Source organism: Neopsephotus bourkii, unplaced genomic scaffold (assembly GCF_033783945.1).
Source record: "Neopsephotus bourkii isolate Nb327-2 ecotype Australia unplaced genomic scaffold, CSIRO-AGI_Nbou_v1 NB_845, whole genome shotgun sequence".
NCBI classification, from domain to species: domain Eukaryota; kingdom Metazoa; phylum Chordata; class Aves; order Psittaciformes; family Psittacidae; genus Neopsephotus; species Neopsephotus bourkii.
Genome location: NW_026901341.1, coordinates 2781896 through 2805697, shown reverse-complemented (window position 1 = coordinate 2805697; position 23802 = coordinate 2781896). Strand labels below are relative to the sequence as shown.

At 37.8% G+C, this 23802-nt stretch overlaps 1 protein-coding gene across 1 annotated transcript in view; it reads left to right on the top strand.

Moving 5' to 3' along the window:
* Positions 1–1715: 1715 nt before the first annotated feature.
* Positions 1716–23802, top strand: part of C1D (C1D nuclear receptor corepressor) — a 457287-nt gene continuing 435200 nt past the window's right edge. Inside the window, exons 1-4 of the mRNA XM_061356248.1 lie at positions 1716–1966; positions 3269–3335; positions 3767–3822; positions 6708–6896. Coding sequence (XP_061212232.1) covers positions 1826–1966; positions 3269–3335; positions 3767–3822; positions 6708–6884 — 441 coding nt within the window. The 5' untranslated portion in view covers positions 1716–1825 and the 3' untranslated portion in view covers positions 6885–6896. The remainder of the gene's footprint in view (positions 1967–3268; positions 3336–3766; positions 3823–6707; positions 6897–23802) is intronic.

Below are 23802 nucleotides of genomic sequence, written 5' to 3'. Positions count from 1 at the left end.
ATGTGTGAGTACAGTAAATGTGTATTGACAGACACCTTCTAACCAAGCTTAACTTTATTAACACCAGGGAAAATCTAGTTTCTTCTGTAGCTTTGAATTATTTTTTTATGCTGTGTTATATGACTAAAATTTAACAACATTTTTTCCACACTTTAATCAACCTAGGAAGGGTTGATCACATCCTGGTTAGGACAGAATGAAACACAAACAGTACTATTGTAAATGACAGAAATAATTGTATAGGCTTTTTGCCTTTTTGTGGGTAGCATTTTGTAGGTCCAGCTCAGCTTTCTTGCTTGAGTCCTCTCTAGCTGACTGAAGCAGTATTTACATGTGTGAGTTCCATGCTGGGGTAGTGAGAGGACCTTCAAAATGGCATGGTTAGCATTGTCATTCTGTACTTGATCTGAAAAACACCTCTGACCAGGATGAGAAGTCTTGCAGCTGAGTGGGATTATAATTTTTAACTATGCAAACAGCAACAGTGAAATTGGGTTTGTTAACAGGCTGATCCTGTTTCTGGAATCACGCTGGTGTGATTAAAACTGGAGTTGCAGAAAAGCTTGAGTAGCTTCACATTGGTTTTCCTCACAGTATTCCTCCTGTTTGACCTCTAAGAGATAATATAAATAAAAAGAAACCTCTTTCACACATACCATGCTCTTGCCAGGAAAAGGGAATGATCAAATCGTCATCTAGAACAAACTCCAGTGATGCAACAGTTGTTGGTTCTTTCCTTGGTGTTTGCACTGAGTGTGTGGCTTGGTGTTTATAATTGAAGGCAAGGTCTCCAACTTAATTCCTTCTGTACTCAATGGCTGGTTAGTGGGATTACACTGATGCTAAGTAGGAAGGACTGCAGTGATCCAGGTGCTCCCACTGTCCTGATGTAGCTCACCAATGGGCATGAAAACTATGCTCTTTTCTGACAACATTTGCAAAGTTGTTGCTCAATCAGTAGAAGTTGTAGGAAATAACATATAAGTAACATTGACTCCTCATGATATCGGATTTATGATTTGAGAGGAATTAAAGGTATCAGTTGTAAGCTAGCAGCCAGATGGCTTGGCAGTAGCCATAATATGTTAACATGAATGCTAGGATCAAAAAGGAGTGCTTTGGGATTTTTCGCCTCTTTGCTTATCTCACAGTTCCTGTGCATATTAGATGTCTCTACAAGATTTCCAGAGTATTCTGAAATCCCCAAATCAACTCATCTTTGTTACCAGTAGAGTTACATTGCAGATTATAATACCCCATTGAGAATTAAGAAAACCGGATGCAGGTTCACAGGAAGAGTTTCTTGGACCAACTCCTAAATTTAGCATTGGAAGATGTTAACTGACCTTGACATAACTGGTGCTGCATAACCGCTTTAAAGCTGAAGTAATGTCTGTTCGTAAGACAGGCTGAAGCCGTATCTCTGTTGGTTTTGTCTTGTGTTTAGTGTCCTGCCTGTTGCTTGCTATAGCTCTTTATATACTGTGATTTATAGAGTGCTTCTTTTAAACAAGCAAATAATTTCTTTCTATCACAGACCATAAAAGCTTAATACTGGTTTGGGACTGTTACAACAGTAGATAATACAGTCATGTCATTTGTAATGCTCCTTCATGGCATTTTGCACAGCAGTTAGGCGATACCCATGAAATTGTAGGATGTTTAACTGTGTCACTATTGACATTACCTGCTGGAACTCTTCAGAAGTAGGCATTTCTTACGATGTTTAATAAATGTATAATAATGTTTTGTATTGTAAAATATAGTCTTTTGACTCTGTAGAGACTTAAAGAAAAGGATTATTAGTTTTGTTTCCTCTTTGCAGATGGAGGCATCAAATTATACCAACCCAGAAGAATACCCCACTGAAATTCATGATTATCTTGCATCATTTGAACAATGTCTCGGTTCTGTAGAAGAGATGCTGAAAGCAATGATGTTGGTTTCTAGGAGTGACCTCCAAAAGGTAGGTAATGTTGCTTTTGACAACCTTTTTGTTACTAATACAAGAATATCTGGAAACCCCAACTGAAATAAAAGGGTCTGTTAGGCCTGGCCACTGCACAGACATATATAAATATGACACTTTCTATGCTTGATACCCAGTATTTGAAAATCTTACATTTCTAAGATACCCAGACTATCTTACAAACTAAACAGTGAAAACCATGCTTTTCCAAGCTGAAAAGCGATGATTTTACCAGCGAGTCATTTAAGTAGAGGATATTCTAGCTTATTCCTGACCTTCCTTAAAGTGCATGCTGAGTGCTCTTTCATAATGGAGAGGTTCACACTTTTTTCTGAGACGTTTTCAACAACAAACTTAATGGAACTTTGTATATGCAGTAGGATATAAAGGTGAATTGACAGCAGTGAGAATTGATCTGATTCTGGAAGTCTAGACTTGCAGAACCTGGTGCTTAAAAAACAGCTGTCTCCTCTAGCCGTGTTATAAGCCTGAGTCTGTAAAATGTATTTTTTGCTCAGGGCATAAAGACAGAGCAAGGTACAGACCAAAGACTTCATACAAGCTTCTCTATCTTATAACATTTAAAGCCTAATATGTAATTTCTTTCTCTAGGGCAAGAAAAAGCTAGCACATGAGGGAACTTCTTTATCCTCTGAGGATTTCTAACACAAATAAATCATGAAGAAAACAGTCTTGACAACACTGATCTTTTGACAGTATCCATGTTAGAAGTAGTGAGCCGTACAATGATGTTATCAGAGGTTCTGGAAATCCTATAGGACTAAAATCATAAATTGACTTTGACAGTCGAGGAAAAAAACCCCCTCATTACCTTTATTCTTCCTTTGCTTTACAGCCCCAAGTATTCCAGCATGCGTTGAACACAGTCTACCATGTGTAGTGTTAATGTTCATTGACTGTAGTCACATTTGGGCTTCAGCAGTCTTAAGACTTTTTTTTTCCTTCCATTGATAGTAACAACTATTTTGAGTTAAGTTTTTGTGGACAAACAGGAACTTATTTCTGACTATGGGAACAGTAGTCTAAGAGCTATATGCCAACAGATATTTGTGCTTTTGGCCGCTTGGGACTGTGGCATCAGACTGGGAAAATTACTTGAGTATTTGGAGAGAATGGTTCTGTGATGGCACAGAAATAGGCATAACGTGGTCTTAGTGAACCTATGGTGCAAAAATACCTCATTCAGTGTGTATTTCTTTTATGAATACATTCACAAGTATAAAATGTGCAAATGTGTTGGGTTTGGTTTTGTTGTTTGTTTTTTTTTTTTCATTCTAGTTAGAGCCTCTGGAGCAAGCAAAGCTGGATTTGGTTTCAGTGTACACGTTAAACTCATTGTTCTGGGGTAAGTATGCGATAGGAGGAAAAAAGTATTTATGATGCCATTTGAACACCTTCTAAACAGCTGCAAACATTAAATAATCATATTTCATAGCAAAAAATTAGAAACCTTTAATTACCCCAAGGATCCAAATTATTGCCATTTGTAGAGTAAATGATGTTGAAACTCCAAATTGAAAATAGGAATTTGCAAAAGCTGACTTTGTACCTGCATGAAGGTGTTTGTTTTTTTCATAGCAACATTAACTATGTTAGATTTTTTTTAAATTTAGCTGCAATATTGATGATAATAGTTTGTCAGATACTTTACACCATTAACTCTTAATTGTTACTAATGGGTTTATGTGGAAATTAGTTTTCCTATGTGACTGATTTATGGGGTACTCAGTCATGACAGCCTTCAGATTTAAAAACTTCATGTTTTTTATCTTGTAGTATACTTAACTATCCAGGGAGTCAATCCAAAGGAACATCCAGTGAAACAAGAACTGGTAAGATTCTCACACTGCAAGCACTGCAATATCGTACTTGCTCAGGACAGTTAATTCATATAGAAGTAAAAAAAAATATTTATATCTATGGTTAAAATTGATGTTGCCATAATAGCACGCAAATGCTACATAGTTTTATATAACTGTTCATGTGCCCTGCTGCTCTGTCTAAATTAAGAAAGTCATATTTTTAGTTCCAAATGGTACTGTTTAAAGCAAAGTTGTAGAGTCTGCTGAAATTAGAACAAGAAGATAAATGATGTCATCTTTTCTTTTCTCCACCTTTCCTTGAGAATTGGATTCTGAACAGAACAGCTTTTCACTTGTATCTGCTAAATGGAAAAATGTTACATGTCTGATAATAATTTATAACTTCCAGTATGGCATTTTTTTCTTATAAATACTTGGAATCATGTTAATCTCTGAGGCTGTCTTTTCTTACTTTTGTATGACTCTGAAAGTGTAGTGTGGTTGATTTACTAGCGAAGACGGGAAAGAGTTCCCCCCCTCTTTCCAAGTCCTCCATTAATTCATTTTCTCAGCAGTAAAGAATTCAGTTCAGCAACAAAGCTAAAAGCTTTTTTGGCACCAGTTGTATGTGTATTGTCCAGTAATTCTGCATTAGTGACATATTTACAGCCTACAATAAATCTCTTAGGTTTGTCTTTATATTCCATTTAGATGCATGACTACAGTATAGAAGGCCGCTATCTTGAAAATTCTGCTGACTTAAAAAAATCAGGTCATTTAGCCTGAAGAAAAAACAGAAATCAAAACTTACAACTCCCCATTTTAATTCCTGTATAAATGAATATACTAAATCTGGGCAATCGTAAAATACTTAGCTTAAATATAATCCTTGCCTAGGCAGTGGAACAGAAGATGGGACTGAAAAATGCAGAAAGATAGCCTGAAAAATAAGAATACTTCTTTTTTTAATTAGGTGAGGTTTTCAGTAGCCTAGACTGTATCATATTAAAAAAATTGATCAGTTAATATTTCATGAGCTTTCAGTCAGTTTTTTGTTCCTCCTGTATTTCATAGTGTCTGAATATTGTGTTAATTTAGTGATACTAAAAAACAAATTCTGTCTATTTTGCTGTGGATATTTTATGCTGGTATTTTATTCACAGTTACCAGTCGTTTTAAGTCTGAAGAATGAGTGAATTACCACAGCCTAGATTCTTATCCGGTTGTTTTTTCCTTTTACAAGTATCAAGGTGAATGAATGCATGTTCTTTCCTTCCAAGAACATTGTGATGTTTTCATTCATGTGGAAAGGGAGTAAAAAAAAAAAAAAAAAGACTGTTCCGTGGTGATTGTTTTGTTTTTAGAATTGCTCTCCCTGTATACATACATGGAATACGCAGAGATTAAAACTATATTAATAAACTCACATTCAAGCTATCAGAGTTCATTTCTTTTGTCATGTTGACATTTGTCAGCTCCTTTTTCCCAGGTTGATACATGTAGGTTTGCCATCTGTTCTCATTACTCAGTCACCAAAGAAATACTACAGCTTATCATGATTTCAGACCCTGTAAAACCCTCCTCATTAAAGCTATGGTTTTGATATAGAAAGAGTGGCCAATTTTTTGACAACAGTTGCTTATAATGGTCATTTGAAGAACTGAAAATCAGTTCTGTCAGGTACGTCATGTAACTTGTTCCAGATTCAAGGAGCTGTCAATGGTTGTGTGAGAAATGTGTGAGTTGCATAGTATCAACATCTATTTAGTTAGCAGTACCCATAAATGTTCTGCTAATGCACATTTATAATTCAGCTATCGGGTAGAGTGCTATATATATATGTGTATGTATACGTTACTGTTGTTTGTATTACAGAATCACCTAGAGTTGAAGGCCATACTAAGCGAAATATGTACTCATGAAATATATCAACCAAACTTATGTATTTTATACAACTACTGTAAGCAGCCCCTCTAGTCAGTGAAGCAAGCACTTAACAGAGGATAATTCCCATGTTAGAGGTTCAGTTATGCAATTTCCTTTACTGACTGCAGAAGTGGATGAGGAAGAGTAGGTACATAAATGAGATTGTAAGCTGGGAGGGTATGCTTAGGTGGGGTGAATCCAAGTCATACTTTGTTCAAAAAATCCTTGGACACCAAATGACTGTGGGGAGGCTAAGATAGCAACAGAATATCCGCTTTATGGAATGGCAGTGGAAATAGGCATTATTATTATTATTATTATTATTATTATTATTATTATTAATGGTCATAAAAAGAAACTTCTGATACAGCTGGAAATGCATCAGGCTCCTTAAATAGGTTCACTCAAGCTCCCTTGACCATTTAAGGATCTTAACCACAAGAGTACAGTGTAGTTGCATATGTAATGCTTGTGACATCTTTGATTTTGAGTTAGATGCTTTGTGGCTTTGCTCGGACATGCTGAGGTTGTTTTTTTTATTAGAGAGTAGTCAGGCAGTATGATTTATATAATAACATTTCTGTAAGTATGTCAAATCTAAATACTATTTTGCCATCTTTATGTAGGCCAAATTCCAAATTGAGTTCAGTACTTCATTTTCTAGCTTTGCTTGCAAGAACAATTCTCATATCACTGTCAAATAGATGTAGTCTTCATCCCTGTAGGAGTTCATGTTCCTATGACAGTGAATGTCATGCAGATATTATTATAGTAGGTACCTGTGATGGAAAATCTGCCAAAGGAGAAGCCTCAAGTTTGCAAGAAGGCATTTGCAAAGAAAAGCCTTGTACATATATTTAAATTATTATATTTTTCTAGATATTACAGAATTGTAAAGTGTGGAGAGCTTCTACTCATTGATTTCATTTTCACAGCAATTTTGGGACAATGGTGTGAAATACTCTTTTCTTTTTTTTCTTCTCCTCCAGGAGAGAGTAAGAACATACATGAACAGGGTCAAAGAAATAGCAGAAAAGAAAAAGGCATCCAAACTTGATAAAGGAGCTGCTTCTAGATTTGTAAGAAATGCACTCTGGGAACCAAGCCCTGAAAATGAAAAGAAAAACAAAGGTCCTGGTAAAGGAAAAAAAAGAAAGATGGACTAAATTTTTGCCTCTGTATATAAATTAGAGATGCCTAGGAACTTACCTTGAAATGTATGCTGCATACTGCATGCACCTTGTGAAGGTGCTGTACAGCAACATCTTGCTTAAGTTATAGGTAAGAATTTTTATAGGATTGTATTTTGTTCAGAACACTTGTCACTCACGTGATCACATTGTATGTGTATCTAAAAGTGCCATTTGATGCAAGAGAGGTAACATTTCATTATTGAAATGACAATGACCTGGCATAGGCTTGCTGATAATACATACTAGTGATGTTTTTACTGTTGGATGATTAACACTTTTTTACATTTAAAATATTAAATTGAATATTAAAAAGTATCAACCAATGCTATCTAGTCTGTGGTGTTTATGAAGGAGCCATGTTTTCTTTCTCATTACATCATCACATCATTATGTGAAAGGCTGTATTTGTAGTTTTGTAAGGTTTATGCACTGTGTTAAACTGTTTCTTTTTCAGCTCCTGAACTTGAAGGTTTGCCATATTCCTTTACTTCCTGTTGCCTCTGAGAAAACTGAGTTTCAGGGGCCACAAGCAAACAGTCTGTATTCCACTTTAAGCCACAGTGTCTAGTCAGTGGAAAAGATATCCCCAAAGGGAAATTTTGGGGGTCCAGAAAAGGAGCAGGCTGGGGACAGCTATTAAAAAACAGCACATGCAGGAACTTGATTGAAATCTTGGCTGCAGTGCTCATCCTTCACTGCTGACACCATGAAAGACAGAAATATGCTCTGAGGTGGTAGGAGTGTGGTCATTCATTGCTATTTCTGAGATCTTCATCAGGGAAAGCACTCTGTGGTGCAGTAAATACTACTACGGTGTCTTACAAGTATTCTGTTATTTTCCTCAATAGGTAAAGTTTAGTCATTTAGGAGAGGAGGCGTGTTAAGTTTCTTCAGAAGAACCTTGGTTATTGATTTATTATTTGTTTTTTTCAGTATACTGTGAAGCAAAACTCAATGATCTGCCAAAAACTATTTAACAATTAGCAGCAACTCTCTACTTAGGAAAGGAAATACAGGAAAAGGAAGGAAAAAATAAGCAATTAATTCACCAAAATGTAGTTTCGGTAGGAGTCTGCAAAAGTGGTTGAGAATATTGTTAGTGTGAAAGACTAAATGACAAGAACAAATGAATCCAGTGTATCTATAGCTGAATGATGTACAGTGGATGGTTACTGTCATTATAGAGTTGTACTACATCATGCAGTGCAGAATACGGACTAAACTGAATCAGGTGCTAAAATGAAGCTTCTTTTGTCACTGACTACCTAAAAATATGCATTTGAAGGTAAAAGTTCAATACATTGACAAGTTTATTAAATTAAAATAATTGATGCATATCTCTTGAAACTTTTTTCAGTGACTGGCATGAATTCACTCATTTTCATTTATGATAAACTCTTTGAATAAATACCAGTTCTTTCAGTCCAACTAACAAGAATCTGATTATGTTCATGTACATATGGCACTTTTCTGCCTTAGAACTACAGCACTTGCTCATGTAAGTATGCATGTCAAAGACCAATACACATTTGCTAGCTGAAAGCTAAACTTAGAATGCTTTATTTCTACAGGTTAATGTCATGGTTATGCCAAATGAAAAAGCTGTTGGACTCAGGAGGCTTTTTTTATCTGCAATTATGATTAAAAATGCAAAAGACCTGAAGTGTGTTCTAGGCCAAGGATAGAAATACACACGTAAAGCAGTTCTTGGTGTGCTCCATAGGTTTGGACAGAGATTATTTGGAAGTCTGTGTGTCCTGTCGTGCACCTCTTTGATACTGAAAATGACAGCTATAGGTTGTATAGCAAAGGATAGAAGTGATCTGACAAAAGGATAGAAGTGAACTGAAGTGGCACAAGCCAGAGCACTTTAATATAGAATTTTCCTGGGAGATAGTGTCTTATGCTTTGAGAAGCATCATGAGGAAATGAGTAGCTCAGATTGTATTTACAGTGCTGTTAATAAAAAGGGGATTGAAGGACATTTCCATTACATGGTTTTCCTCTTAAGCTTCAATTACTACTTTTGTTTTAAAAGGATAATTTCTAAAAAGGATCATAATTCAGTGTCCAGTAAAGTACACAGGTTTCATAAGTAAATGTTTAAACAAGAATAATGCAAATCTATTAGCTAAGACTTACTGAGGTAGAAGTCTATCTGGTATAATTAATTATATACAGGTATTTGGCATTTGTCATAGAGCAGTTTAAATAGATGTAACAAATGCAACTTTGTAAAATTTTTATTTTTAAGGTTTGTATCTTTCAGTATGGCTGTTCACAGCCTGGGTTTGTGGCTTTGCTTTTCCAGAAAACCCAGACAATTGCCCCACAAACTAAGAAGTGTCACTGCCTGTTATTCACTAACAGCCCTATTAGAAAGAGGCTTGAAATAGAAGATCAAGAATGCTAAGTGTTTTTTATGCTAAGTATTCTTGGAACATCTAGACTGAGGTCTCCAATGTGAAATGACTGAACTTTGTTTATGGAAGTTCCTGCCTCAAAATAGGATGCTGACAAGAACATTTATTGCAGTATCTGTGTGCATTGAATCTATACAGGCCAGTTTATAGAATAGCTCTACAGAGCCTGAAAGGAAAGGAAAACATCTGGGAGACTTCTAGTCCCATTGGTGTAAGTGCTGAATATGGTTCAGAAGCATCAATTCTGTGTTAGTTAATGCCAATGTAATGCAAAGAGTTGCTATAATAGTAAGTTGTTAGTATCACTGAATTAAAGTATTAATGAATTCAGATAGTTAAAGAAAATAATAAAATGTGTATGACACCTCCCTGCTTTGTCTTGCTTTTACTATAAGTATTTTTATGGGCTAACTAATATTAGACATACCAGCTAAGAGGAGCACTAAAACTGCTGTTTCTAAGAATGTTTTTAACTAATCAGTAAGAAAATGATGTAAAACTCTAAAGTTATGGTAGAAATACACATGTAGTTGGAAGTCTGTGTGGCCTGTCTTGCACCTTGCTAATCAATGATGCTAAAATTTGAAGGTTTTGTGTTTAGGTTTTTAAGTTAGAGTGAAAATAGTTTCCATTTTGTTAAAGATTATAATGTGTTACCTGTTCCTGGAACTTTTCTTGCTTTTTGGTCTTTGCACCAAGAAAGTGATTAGGTCGGCAAGAGCACGTGAAGCTAGCAGCTATAACTAGAATCTGATATAAGGATGCATGAGGAATTTCCCAAGCTTACCAAAAGAATACTTCAGAAAGTAAGTGAAAACACAAGATTTTAAGCCCCAGTAGTGTAGAAGACCTGACAGATATTACTATGGCTGCAAACTAAAGAGGAATCTTACTAGAACTTAAATTCTTACAAATGGTAGCCATGAGTTGGGAAGTCAGCACATCACTGGTGCTCATTTCTACTCCTTAAGTATTTTTACTAATGGACAACTGCATCCTCAAAAGTGGATGTTTGATTAAGTCATCTTATTTTTTCCTGGCCTTGAAAATCAATAATAGCATGAAGCTTTGTCAAAAAGTATTAGTGCTGCAGATTTATTGGAAATCTTCTCAAAACATAGTAATCTAGAATGATAAAAGTTAAACTTAATTCTCACATAATTGAGGATTTTATTGGATTTAAGTAAATAGACCAAAAGTAACTTTTTAACTGTGGGGTTAGGTCCATTACAAATGTAAAGGGAAATCCTAGCTTCCATAGTAAATGACATACTTTGCCCAGGGATTGATGAAGACCTGGTTCTTCGGCCCCAGAAGAGACCTTGGTTACTTAGATTAAGGCTTCTATCAGCTGTTGGTCACAGGAAAGCTTTTGAGAGTTGTGAACAGCAAATTCCAGTCTATAACTGGAAACACTTATTGGTGTGACATTCTATGGCATAGGGTTCCTTCTGGCAAGATCTCACTGAACTTTTAACTCTATTCATGCAGTTTCTCATCTACTGCTAGTAACTGCAAAACCCCTTATACCTAGAAGGACGCAACTTTCCTGTTTGACACTGCTACAAGCTGGGATATGTGAAACATTAACCCTAAAAAAACCTGAAATGACTTGATTGGAATGTCATTCCTTTCTTCTTTCAGACATGGCTGGCTAGTAATGTATAGCTGCTTTAGAGAGTTAAAGTGTAAGGAAACAACAGCGAACTATTGATGCAAATCGTAAACTGGACCAAGAAGTAACTTCAGCTAAACAGTGACATGCAAATCAGTATGTAATTGGAAAATAAAGAGACTTTGCAGAATGTTCTTCAAGAGTAAGTGTGATGCACTTCAAGCCAAAGAAACCTTCCAGCTTAGAGGGCCAAACTAACTGGGCTGCATCCCAAATGTGGGCAGGTTATGCGTTTGTCATAAACTGATATGTAAAGATGTCAAAACAGGGCATTAGTTAAAAAGACTAAATTTATGTTTCTTAGAAGTTTACTTGCCAGTGATACAAAAAAGAAGTGTTAGGCTACAGCAATGTAGAGGACACAATCTAGAAAGTAAATAATGGAATTTTTCATTTTAGAATCATATGTGACATATTAGAAAAAAAAATGCAGTGAAGTTCTGCAGTGTGACAGTGTAATTTTTCTTTTTGATAATTTGCTTTAAGTGATATTCCTTGCAGAGAGTTCCAGAAAGTTCATGTGAATGCTCTTGTTTTGCAGACCATTCCTAACATCTCTAACATTAGGGCATTAGTGGTAGTTTGGGGTTTTTCTTCCTTCAATTTCTGCTTTTCAAGGTGATGTACTACTTGTAATATTTTACTGATAGAACTAACAGTTGGCCTTTTTGCTGACTTTTAACCTTCCCTGTAGGACAAGACTAAAGGTCTATGGAATACTTAGTGCTGGTAATCTAAGGAGCAGACCTTGAACTGCTTGGTTTTCATCAGCTGTACCAAAGGGAAAAGAGCAAAAGCTTGTTTTTACTACTAAGCTGAGTGAATATGGCGTGGAAATCTTGTAATGGCAAGGTATCAATTTTGTAAAGTGATATATTTCAGAGGGGATACTAAATTTGACTGTGAATAAAAAGCTTTATAAATGGAACATTTAAGAGGCTATCTTTTACTTTTCAGTGTAGGGTTGCCTTGACATGCATCATTTCAATTTGGCAGCCCCAGTAAATGGATGGAAGCAAGTCAGAATGATAATTCAGTATTGCCAAGAGGCTTCTTCTCAGACTAGTGTGGACACATTCCATGGACAAATTTAAAGGCTATATTAAGTGATAGAAAATGGGTCTAATTCAGCACTATGTTATTCCAGCTTAACATCAGGACAGTCTTGCTATTTAAGGTACCTAGATGTTATATCCAAAGAGTACATGAACAACTAGATAATTTTCAAGCTAAGGATCACCCCAGATGCATGGTGATGTACCTTATATAGCAATAATCCAGAACAGGCAAAAAAAAACCCAAACCAAAACTCAGCTGTGCTTGCACATAAACTTTTATAGTAGTAATGCTAGGGGCAAAGGCTTAGCTGCTATTTACCAGCAGTCAGATAAAGTAAATGAGCAGCTGCTGAGTTATGCAAGTGAATAAGTTGTCTGAAAACAAAGTAGTTGTTGATATTACCTCATTAGATATGAATGTTCATTTATATGAATGTTGTAGTCTTAGTTTCCTAGAATGTGTTTTGGTTTTGTCACTTGAGTGGTTTTTTGGCCTCATGGGAACAAATCAGTTATTGTTTAAAGCCACAAAGGTGAGAAGGGGAAATACCTTGTAACAAGCACTGTCAAGTTGGATAGCATAAACAATCTTTTTACTTTGTTGCCCTGGACGGACAAGCCTACTCCCCAGCTCACACACGAGACAAAATGTGTTTTCTCCGGCAAAGTTTCCATGGAGAGAGCATTTCCTCAAGGCTGTTAATCTCATGAGGTGCAGTCTGTATGTACACACATTACACATCCACCTGTATGTTATCTATCTCCTGACTGGCGGTTAAGTTCTTCTCTTGGTGTGTAACAGAATACAAAGTGTGTATTAGTGAAATGCTATTGCTGGAGACTATACATAGCATCACGAGCTTATTTCTCTATTGCTTTAAGTCAGTTTAACTCTTGATTTCATTAGGGCTACAGTAGCAAAAATTCAATGCAAAAAACCTGAGAATTTGGCTTTATGTAAGTATGAGTGTCTTCACGCAGCAAAAACAACACTAAAAATATAGCTGATTCTAAGTCATTGACCTCCAGTTAAATTATTTGCCTGTGAGTTAAAGTCTGCTTCCTGGATGCTTTGTTTACATTTTATTTTTGTGGTTTGTGCTTGTTAAGCTTTGTTTACATTTTATTATACACAGGGCTTACTGATGATTCCACATAGTGCCTCAGCTTTTTATGGTAATGTTCCTTTTCCTAGATGTTCATCATTTTGCAGCTTTTAACTACTTGTATTGGACTTCTTCACGTTTGGTCTCTGCCATGGCTGAATGCCCAACCACCTCCTTCCCCCCTGCACCCAAAGGTTGAACTGTTATTCTTCCAGTTGCTCAAGAACATGGTTTGTAAAGTATAGGCCACATTGGCAGTGTTAGCTAAACTTTTGACCATATTTTTCTAAAGGTTGTAACTCTCCTTCAGTGAGGTAAAAATTTGAAATTCTTTGTCAGGAGATTAAAAAGAAAAGTTATCCCAGTGATAATCTATCCAGATTAGGCCTCCAGAGAAACCTCAGAGAACTGCATCGTAGATACTGGCCATTAATTTGCTTGTGTTCCAGTTTTCCCATGCATGGTCATCAACATTACTGAGCTCCCAGCACAGTTTTTGAAGCCACAAATAGCTTAGGAAGGAATATGGGCTCTGCAGTTAAAGTCCAATTTATCTCAGATGATGACAGGGCTCTGTAACATACTGTATTTGCAGAACTGCAAATCTACTACAACTTTTAACAGCGCTTGTTTAATGTAGCTCTGTATGGATTTCGCATTTAAAAAATCTAATGTGGGCAAAGGATGCTGTCATATGTATCTGGTTAATTTACATTATGATCATACTGAAATTCAACTTCATACCAGTTTAACTAAAATGGAATTAGTTTGTGTGTCACCTTCCTAAGAGGTAACTCCGGTAAGAGTATACTTCATTTAAGTGTTTAAGTATGCTGAATATATTAGAAATCTGAAACTTTTATTTTTTTTTCTCAACTAAAACCATAATGAAGGGTTACAGTTGTTATACTGGATTTGTTTGGTTTCTCCTCCTCCCTACCCCCTATGGGTTCATTTGTTAAGCTGTGGAGCTGCTCCAGGTTTGAGCTGGTAAAATGAAGTCTGGTCCATTTAAAGTATTCTTTTTAGCAGGCATTCTTGGGGTATGTAGAATGAAGTATCCTATTTTCTGGTAGGTACTCAGATCATTAAAGTCTTAAGAATTTGATCTCATCCCTTATATATGGAATTACACAGAATAATTTTGGTAGATGAGACATCTCTGGGCATAGGTTAGCATTTCTGGATATACCTGTACCTTAGAGAACAAAATAAGCATGGAAAAATGCTTTGTCTTCTGCCATCTAGGTGAGGTTGTATTATCAGAAAAATTAATGGCCAGATTTTGCCCTTGGATTTGCTTGCACAGGTTTTCATAAGACAAAGAGGACAGATTCTGATATTCTGATACAGTGACTTCTGCCTTGCAGAGTTTACTGACGACATGGAACTTCCATTCCTATAGCAAAAAGCCAAGATATAATTGAGCCAAGCCTTCAGTAAACACGCAGTGGTAAATCTGTGTCCAAAAAGAATTTGAGGTTCTAAGTCATTTAAGGCAAAGCCTGTATTGGGTAGCCTGCTAGCCTCAGGAACTTCAGTGGCCATTACCTCAGCTGGCAAAGATTAGTGATGATTTTCCCTATTCAAGCATCTGAACCAAAGCCTCACCAACAGCAGGGGAAGGGGGGTGGGGGGTAAAAACCCCCAAAAGCTCATTTCCAGCTGGTGTTAACTGGAGGGATTTTGCTGGCAGTGTGTGTGTGTGTGTTAACCCATCAATGGCCCTCATGTTGTTAAGATACCTGAATATTTTTATGAGGTAAATAAAGATACATCTTAAAGCTTAGGTTTTGAAAACCATCTGGAAAGTGAAGCCAGCCAAGCATGAGCTTAGAAGTTTGCCATTTTTCCCTCTTTAGTGAATCTGATAGTTCCTTATTTTAGTAGGTTAGCTTACTTGCACAAGTTTGAGAGGAAAACATTTTTCAGTTTGATTACAGCACAACAGAGAAGGCATGTGAATTCTTGTGTTTAATTACCTTTGTGCTTAAAGGTGATTTCATCTGTATTTCAGTCTATCAGCTGCTTTTCCTATGTCCTTCTTCAAGGTAATTCAACCGGCTGGCTCCTTCTGCCTCTGAAATTAGACTGAATGAAAGAAATGCTGACAGAAATTCTTCAGTGTTTCTCACAAGTTTGTGTTCCTTGAGCACATCTGTGTGATATTACCTAAATGACAGTAATTGCTAGAAAAACAAGATCTATTAAAGCAGGGAGAACATCTTATAGTAGGTTAAATTAGTTTAAATTAAAAGGGAAGGTGAACAGCATATATGTATCCCTTGAAACCAATATGCACTGTTGGATTCCTTTGCAGCATCTGCACAGAAGTGTCTCTCAATATTGGAGAGTCCTCTGCACTCCTGCCCCCAAACAATCCATTCCTCCATCTATAAAACAGGTATTTGTTCCTTGAACCACTTGATATGTATCAGCAAGAAGTGGTTGACTCATCAAAGTTGTAATACTCTAGCTAGATTTTATCCTTCATGGAGTATAATCGCTGATGGTGTGTGGTTTGGCATGGGTTACCTTGTTTAAATACAAAGGTGCATCATGCATAGTTTAACCAAACACAGCAGGAAGGTTAAATGGTTCACCAAAAGGCTTATTTGCCTGCCTGCCCCCCACCTTTTCTTTGTTTTATTTTTATATGAGTGTAACAAAATTCCTCCCCAGAGTGAAGCTGTTACTTGCTTCAATCACTATTGTGCCTCCAGGATCAGGAGCTGAAGGGAAGCCATTTCCCTGTACCTCACAAAACCCACCCAAATGCTATGGCAAACACCTGAGCTCTGCCCCTTCCTCACCCAGTAAAACCCTTGAGAGAGAGACACGCACATCCCTTGCACATACTAAAGACATACACAGCTCACCTGAATTTGGAAGGGTGTGTGTGTTTTTTTCCCTTCATCTGTATTGACCCAGGGAGCCAAAAGCTGTAGCTCACCCTCCACCCTTGCCAATAAGCGCCATTTAGCGGTCAATCATTGTCCACCCTAGGGCTAAAATGGTGCCACCTGGGGACCCTCACCTCAGGTGAGCAGGGTGGTCAGACTGTTTGCCTCCCAGCAAGTCCTTCGGTCCCTCTACAGGAAAAAGGTAGGGTTTACTCTGTCTTGCACTTCTTAAATCTATGAAGTGAACCTGTGGTCGGAGCAAGGAGGTGAAGTGTGGGTATATTACTGAGGAAATGCGTTTGGTGCTTGAGAACTTTCCTTACAACGTCTGTTTGAGGTGGTGAGTGATGATACTGCATATTTGTTATTTCTCCACTAACCGTTTTGTTTCCCTGATGTATGCTATGGATGGGAGTGCTATGGCAGGCTGCTCAGGGTGGCTTTGCTGAAGAGGACCCTGTGGTTAATTGATATGGCAGTGGCTGTGCCTTTTCTCTCTCTGCAGCCAGCCCGGAGGAGATAGAGGCCGAAGTTAGAGGAAAGCGGGAAAGCAAATTTACACGAGGCCTTTGACACATGGTGTCAGCTACAGGCCCTTTTCGCCAATTTCAGCTTTATTGCGTCTTTTCCACTTGGTGGCAGCAAAGGAACATCAAACAGGCCGGAGGCAGAGGCAAGAAATGGGTTTTTTAAGCCCTAGAAATCTGCTCCAGAGGTTCAGGGACAAAAACCCCAAACAGCAACAACGAAACCGAAAGGAAAAAGTTCCTCAGCTCTCAAAATCTTTAAAAATACAAAAATATTGTATTTCTAAGATAAGCGAAGATGCTGTTCCATCCATCAGGTAGTTGTAGTTAAAAATGCCGCTTTTCTTCTTTTTAACAAGCCTGTGTAGTAGACTGCACTGCGTCTTTTGACTTTGGCACATATTAACAGCTTTTTATGAGCAACCAGTTAAATTTCCATATGTTCTGCTTAGTTTCCGTTGGATTTCTTGGAGAGGTTTTAAAAATGCTGTGTGTATATGTGTGTGCGTATGTATGTATATATATAATGTAATGTAATCTCTGCACGACTGGAAAGTAATACATTGCCTTCTAAATTCATCTGAGTTTATAGGCCTGTTTCTACTCTCACACCTGTTTTATACTCATGTAAGGCTGCTAATGCTGATGGGTTTGTTTCTAATTTACAGTGGTGTAAGCAAGAAGCAGATCAGGTCCTTTATTCTTCATTTTAGGATCCTGATAGATTACAAATACAGAGCCGAAAAGGGCAGCACTTTCTCAACTGCAGATTGAAGGACAGGACCCCAGGTGGTGCAGCAAGCCATGTCCCAAGGACTCGAAAGGCTTTGCACTTCTTTAGGAATGAAGTGATGCAGATTTACCAGAAGGGCTAAGCAGGTGTTGACTTGTCTTCCTTGCTTACTGCCTGTCAGGCCTAGCTGGCATAATAAGTCATGCTAGGCATGTTGTTTGAGGTGAGCACATCTGTGCTGTGCCCCTTTCAGAAAGATGGTCAAGCAGTGGCTGGTGGCCAGCAGGAATGATTGTTCTTCTGTTAATGAAATGATGCTTGTGTTCACCAACACAGGATGAGAGTCTCAAATACCTACATTTCTATTTTATGTAACTTTATCTGCAAAGTTTTTCTGAGGCAAGGTCTAATTTTCACAGATGCTGCTTAGCATCTGGTCACTGATGATTTTCATGCCTGTGCTTAAACTAGCAAATGAGCATATCACAGATCCAAGACACTTGTATGTTAAGTTTTGAATCTCGCTTTCACTTATACTACTGTAAATCTTGGATAGCCTGACTGTTTCCTGTGGATTTACACCATTAAAATAATAAGGCATTAGTAAAGACTTATTTTAAGGGCTTCCTTAGACCTAAGGTTTGATTCTGGTTTTTAATAAATCAGGGCTGGCTCTAATGAAATCACCAGCACTATATAGTTGTAAAATCCCAATGGAGCCATAGACCTTGTGTTCTGTTTTACATTCCTTGAGCAAAACTTCTGGTGATTCACCTCTCCTGCCCCAGTTTCCCCACTGAATTTAGGAGGAATGCAAAGTCAAGTCCTTCAGTTTCAGTCACAGCCCATTGACACATATAGTTACTTGCATATTGGTCCCTCCTTTTCTCCAGAATTTCATCAGCATGAGTCTCTTTGAAGATTTTTGCTTCTGAATCAGCCCATTGGTATAACATTACAGTGGCTGAGTCCCAAGATGAATTCCCTGTTTGTATCCCAGAGTGTGAATGCAAAATACTCAGCTCCCTGAAGAAGCCTGGTAGAGAAGCAATATTAGCTGCCAAAGCCCTTAGCTTTTTATTTTATTATTATTTTTTTTAGATGGAAACCAGTTTATTATGCACATCTGTTGAGGAAAAAGGGATTTTTACTCTTTTCCCTCTTCCCTTTTCTTCATAAACTGTGTGTCTATGACTCTGGTGCCTCCTGAGTATCACAGAGAGGGCATCAGTGTAACAAGTTAAGTTGGATTCTTGGACATGGACATCAGCCCTCCACTAGACAATGATGTTGCCTAGTCCTGTTAGAAAATCCTGTCAACAGCCTTAACTACTTAGGTTTGTTGGCCCCAAGAATGTTGATCCAGAATTGTATTTAAGTTGTTGTTTTAATAATCTTTTCTTATTTCAAGCCAAAATGTGCCCATAGCAACTTAAAAGCCATTTGTTTGTGTGTCTAAGTATTGCTTTAGTTTAAATAGAAACAGTACTTTTGCTCCAACTGAAGTGTATTTTCTCTGGTTTTGATTCATTTCACTCTCTGTTAATCTTGGGTTTGCTTTGTGATTAAAAGACTGGGATTAAAGCTGGTAGAAACTGGTCTGTAGGTGCTGAAAATACCATACTAATACTCCTTTGATGTTGAGACCCAAGCAAAATTCCCAGTGACTTTGGCAGAGGGTTTGCCATTGTAAGTTTCAAAATCTCTCAGTCTGCTGAATCTGGAGGTGAGTCTCTGCCTTGACTGAGGAACTTAATTTACCTTTCTACTTTGTAGTTGTGCTATTTTCATCTAGTGGAAGAAGTAATTGTATTTTTGAAGCTCCAGAACTTCAGTAATCATTGAATTGGTCTCGTCTTCTTGAGTGAGTGGAAAAAAGGGGAAATCAAAGAGCAAAACTTTTGAATGAGGAAAGTATCTGAAGGAGAATAGCAATTTGCCATCTCATGAATGTTACAGTGAGACTTTGCAATGTTACCTGTGGAGACCTAACCCTCCTAAACCCCCAGACCCTCCTGAAACAACAGCAAACAGCCTTCCTGGTTGGATTCCAGCCAGTGGCAAAGAAAACAGAATTGGGAAAAGAAAAGATTAACTCTTTTCACTCAAAAGGGCAGTTAAGCTCAATTCTGTCCTGTGAGGGTAGGTCTCTCCAGCCCTGTGGTGCTGCAGTAACATCTGGTAGGCAGAACACTTTGCCAAAGTGGGGTAAGTTGTTTCTTTTCCACAGTCCCTATGAGGCCACTGTTACTATTGTTGTCTACTGTAGACACGCATGGAAACTTATTCTTTAAAAAAAATTATTAAATTAAATCCATTAAGGAAAGATTGGCAGCAACAGTTGAAGTGATATAATTTTGATTATAAGTTTATTATGCCTTGATGATGGATGAGTCAAGGAAACAGACATTTTTCACGACAGCACCAGGTTAACTTGCTGTTTGTAGCTAAGCATAATTTTCCAGCTGTCTGTTGTGGTTATGGTGCTAATACAAGTAAGTTTGAAGCTGTGAGTTCTGCTCGTATCATTGCTGGCTAAAGAAGCATTATTTTGAATTATGCCAGTTGCAGATAGGGACCTTCATGTGTGGGGCCATGTTGCAGATGGAGCAATCTTGAATGGCAAAATTATATTTTATATCACCGTTTTGGCTGTAAAACTAAAGCACTTAAAACTTAAAACCAGTGCTTTAAGAAACCTGGACCTTTTGGCCTAGAGGACAGGACATTTCCCTGCATGGATCTGTCCTCTGAGGGGAGAATGAGTGGGCATGGTATTAGATGATCCCATATGTGAGGGGAGGGGAAAAGATGGTTTTTGTCGGAGGTGGTGTTTTTGGTGAGGTGGCTTTGTTAGTACTGTGATTTTAGGGGAACTCTCTTAAACTATGTTTTTAATGACGTCAGGCAAGCTAATCCAGGTTTTAGCATTGTCCCTGTTAGTGTAGCCAAGGCAAAGGACTTGTGATATGTCTCATTCACATTGTGTTTCTTAATGTTTATGTAGTCAGTGTATGTTACAGGCTCTTCTCCTTCCTTATGTACAAGCTTGAAGCACTCTCTCTTTGAAGGAATGAGAGCTGTTTGGCCTTGCTTCAGATTTGATTAAGGACTGTCAAATCATATGTCAGAAAAAGGTGAGAAGGTAATGCTTACATGCTGCTAGACCACCTAGAGTTGCCTTCTAGGTGCTATTGCTTCTTCTTGTGCTGTGCTGCAAGTCTTAACTAGCCTCTTGTACTGTCTGCAGATATTATTTCATTGTCTGAGGGTATATCTTCTCACCAGCAGTCGCCAGACCATCAGAATACTTTTCTGTAAAACTGAAAGCTGGAAAGAAGTTCTTTGTGTCTCTCCTGGCTCTGATATTTTGTTTCTATTCTTCAGATGCATCTTACTCTGTTGGGCTCTTGACTGTAATTTTAAAAATGACACTCACTTCTTTTGTCTTTAGTTGGTGTGTGAGCATGGAAAACAATTTGCTCCCATAAATGTCATTGTAAGGCTTTTGAGTGTGAATCCTTGCAATTTACTTAAGAATAACTAGAATTACCTGAATAACTCCTCCCTTCTTTCACTTTGAGGGGGTTTGCTTTCTGTAGTGATGCAGGCAGGGATAGATGATCACCAGAGCAGTTTCTTGAAACAGGATATTGTGTTGCATTAGACTATGCAAATAACAGAACAACTATCTTAAGTTTTAATTTAATCGGTTACCAAAAGTGATCCACACAGCTTCTTACTGTTACTCACTGAAGGGATCCGTGTCATTTTGTCTGTGTGTCATGAGAGGAAAATCTGGATTTGTGCTTAGTCTGTGAGGCTTATCTTTTTTGATGTGTATTTTTCCTCTTTTTCCTTTTGTTTACCTTTATTATTAACAAACACAAGCCCATAATCTTAACAAGGTAAATATGATTGATGTTTTCTGGGAATGGGGATGAAGGACAACAATCTTGTTATGTAATCACTAGAGATGAGGCAAAGAGGTTTATCCAGAGCTTCTCAACGACTCCCTGTCAAGGGGGGACCTGACTGCAGAGAAAGCAGTCAAAGTTTCACTGAGACTGTATTGCAGACAAAGAGTCTCTGGGTTTTTCCAGGTTCAACCAAGTGGTCTTCTTCTGTAAAGGCTGACCATTTAACAAGGACTCCTTTTCAGAAATTATTATCTAAAGATCACAAAAAGTATTGCAATAGAATAAAGATATAGTATATAGAATAAAGAATAAAGTATAAGGCAAGAAATACAAAAGAATGGAATGCATAACCACTCCTTTCTCTCAGTGTTTACCCTGGAGCGTTCCCCTCAGATCATCCTATAATGTCAGTTCTGTTTATTTCTTGAGTAAATGTCTGGTGTCGCTTTAATAAATCAGATGAACTCTGCTCAGAGAGATATGAAGCCTGTCATTTGATCATTAAGATTATTTACTATAGGGTATGTAGTTGAAATACAATAGTAATACAGACACACACAAACTTCAACTCCTAAACAGGAAAAATTAATGGATGAAGCCTGCCATAGTGTGTTTTAAGATAAAATAATGTTGACATAAATCAATCAGTACCTAGTTTAAATCATTGTAGTGGTGTTTGATTCAGAACCTTCTGAGTCAGTCTGAAATAGTAGAGCCTGGTTTAGGTGGATCAACACACTAGATAGGGCTAATTATTATGGGCCATCTGTACATGCCAGGCTTCTTTCAGATACTTTTTCCTATACCAAATGCTGTAAGATGTAGCTACCACCTCACAGAGCAGTGTGGGCAGTATAAGGTTGGTTGTAAGCATGTTTACAATATTAAAGCTGTGGTTTTACCCATGGAGTTTGCTTTCTTTAGGGAATAGCAACATGATGTTGCCACGTTATCACCTGAATTTCTTCATTTCTCTTCATGGGTGCTTTACATTTTGTCATATTCGTTTGCATCTTTGCAGTTAAAGTGCTCCTAATAGAGATACATCTCCAGTTGGCTCCACAGGTTGTAGTTTATGTGCTTCTTGCTTTCAAGCTGCAAATAGTTTTTCAGTACAGTATAAATGTTACCAGCATGATTTCTTGAGAGGCCAACAAACACCAACAGAGCTCTGGCAGCTCTAGAACTTTTCAGTTTGTGCAGTTTAATCCTGATTGAGTTTCTTCATGGATGAGCAAGGCTCAGAGCAAGAGGAAGGCTCTGATATCTGAATTTGTAATGAGATGGCATAGAGGGCAGCCCTCATTCAGAGGGAGGATTTGCACGTGTTTTCTGACAGTGATGTGTGTAAGCTGTGATCTGATGTGCACCCTGATATTGTTCAGAGGGGACAGTTTAACTGTGAAGGATTGTAATGTTCCTGATACCTTCTTCAGGGTAAGCTTGAGCGGAGATTGGTGGACTAGTGTGTGCACATTAAAGAGCCAGACTCTTGCCTCTTGCTTTAGGCGGGCTCTGCCTTTGGCCAGGCAGAAGGGGGACCTGCTGGTTTATCACAGTGTGTGTTTCTCCACTTGCTTTCTGCAGGAATACTATAGGGCTTTAATCCTATGATCCTCAGGTTCCCTGAAACAGCCTGGAGAAGTAACCACAGAGGTGGGGTGAATGCTGTCCTGCTCCCTAGATTTCTGTGAGGCCACTGGGGTGCAGTTAATGCTCTCAAGCTGAATTCTGCCATGGACCTGTTGTCTGCAGAACCTTGCATACTTGTGGGATCCAATTGCAGGCCTCAGTCTAAGCTGTATTACGTTTCACAAGGAAGCCTTGTTGTTCAGTCTTGAGCCCTGGTGCAGCAAAGATGTTAAAAATGTACTTGGCTTTATACATTTGGGTAATCCCCATCTCTCCTTCCACGAGAGCAGAGAGAAGTGCTATTACTAGGGGCAACAGAAGTCACAGTGAGCAAAACATTGACGTGTTGTAGAAGGAGCTGTTTTGTAAGCCCTCTATCAGCAGCACAGACTAATGTCCTACTATATCTGTAATATGTATGATTTAGACAGGCTTTGGTTGTTGGAACTAGATTAAGCCAGATTGAGAAGAATCCTTCTGTTTGGAAAGAAAGTAGCTAAGGTGTTATAATATCCTGTGTTCTGTTGACATTTTCATGTTTGTAAAACTTTCCAGTTTGATTTGTTTATCCTGTGAAATCATCAAGGGAATGGCATAAAATACCTGGAAAGATTGTTTAACATGAAAGCATACTGTGTGAAATGTACTGGGCCACTCTGCTAGTCACTTGAAATAGTAAAAAATTAAATAAATAGAAGAGAGAGAAAGGGAGGTGGGGAAATGACACAGGGAGCAATGGGAAATACCATTCTAAATTTGTGTGGCCTGGGATCTCTAATGATAGGCTTTTATCCCATTACATCTAATTGACACAGAACTTTATCATTAACAAATTGAGAAGTATTTACTCCCTGAAATATTTGAGACATTATAGTGACTTTCTTTTCATGATAGGTTGTTGAAAGGACTGTTAT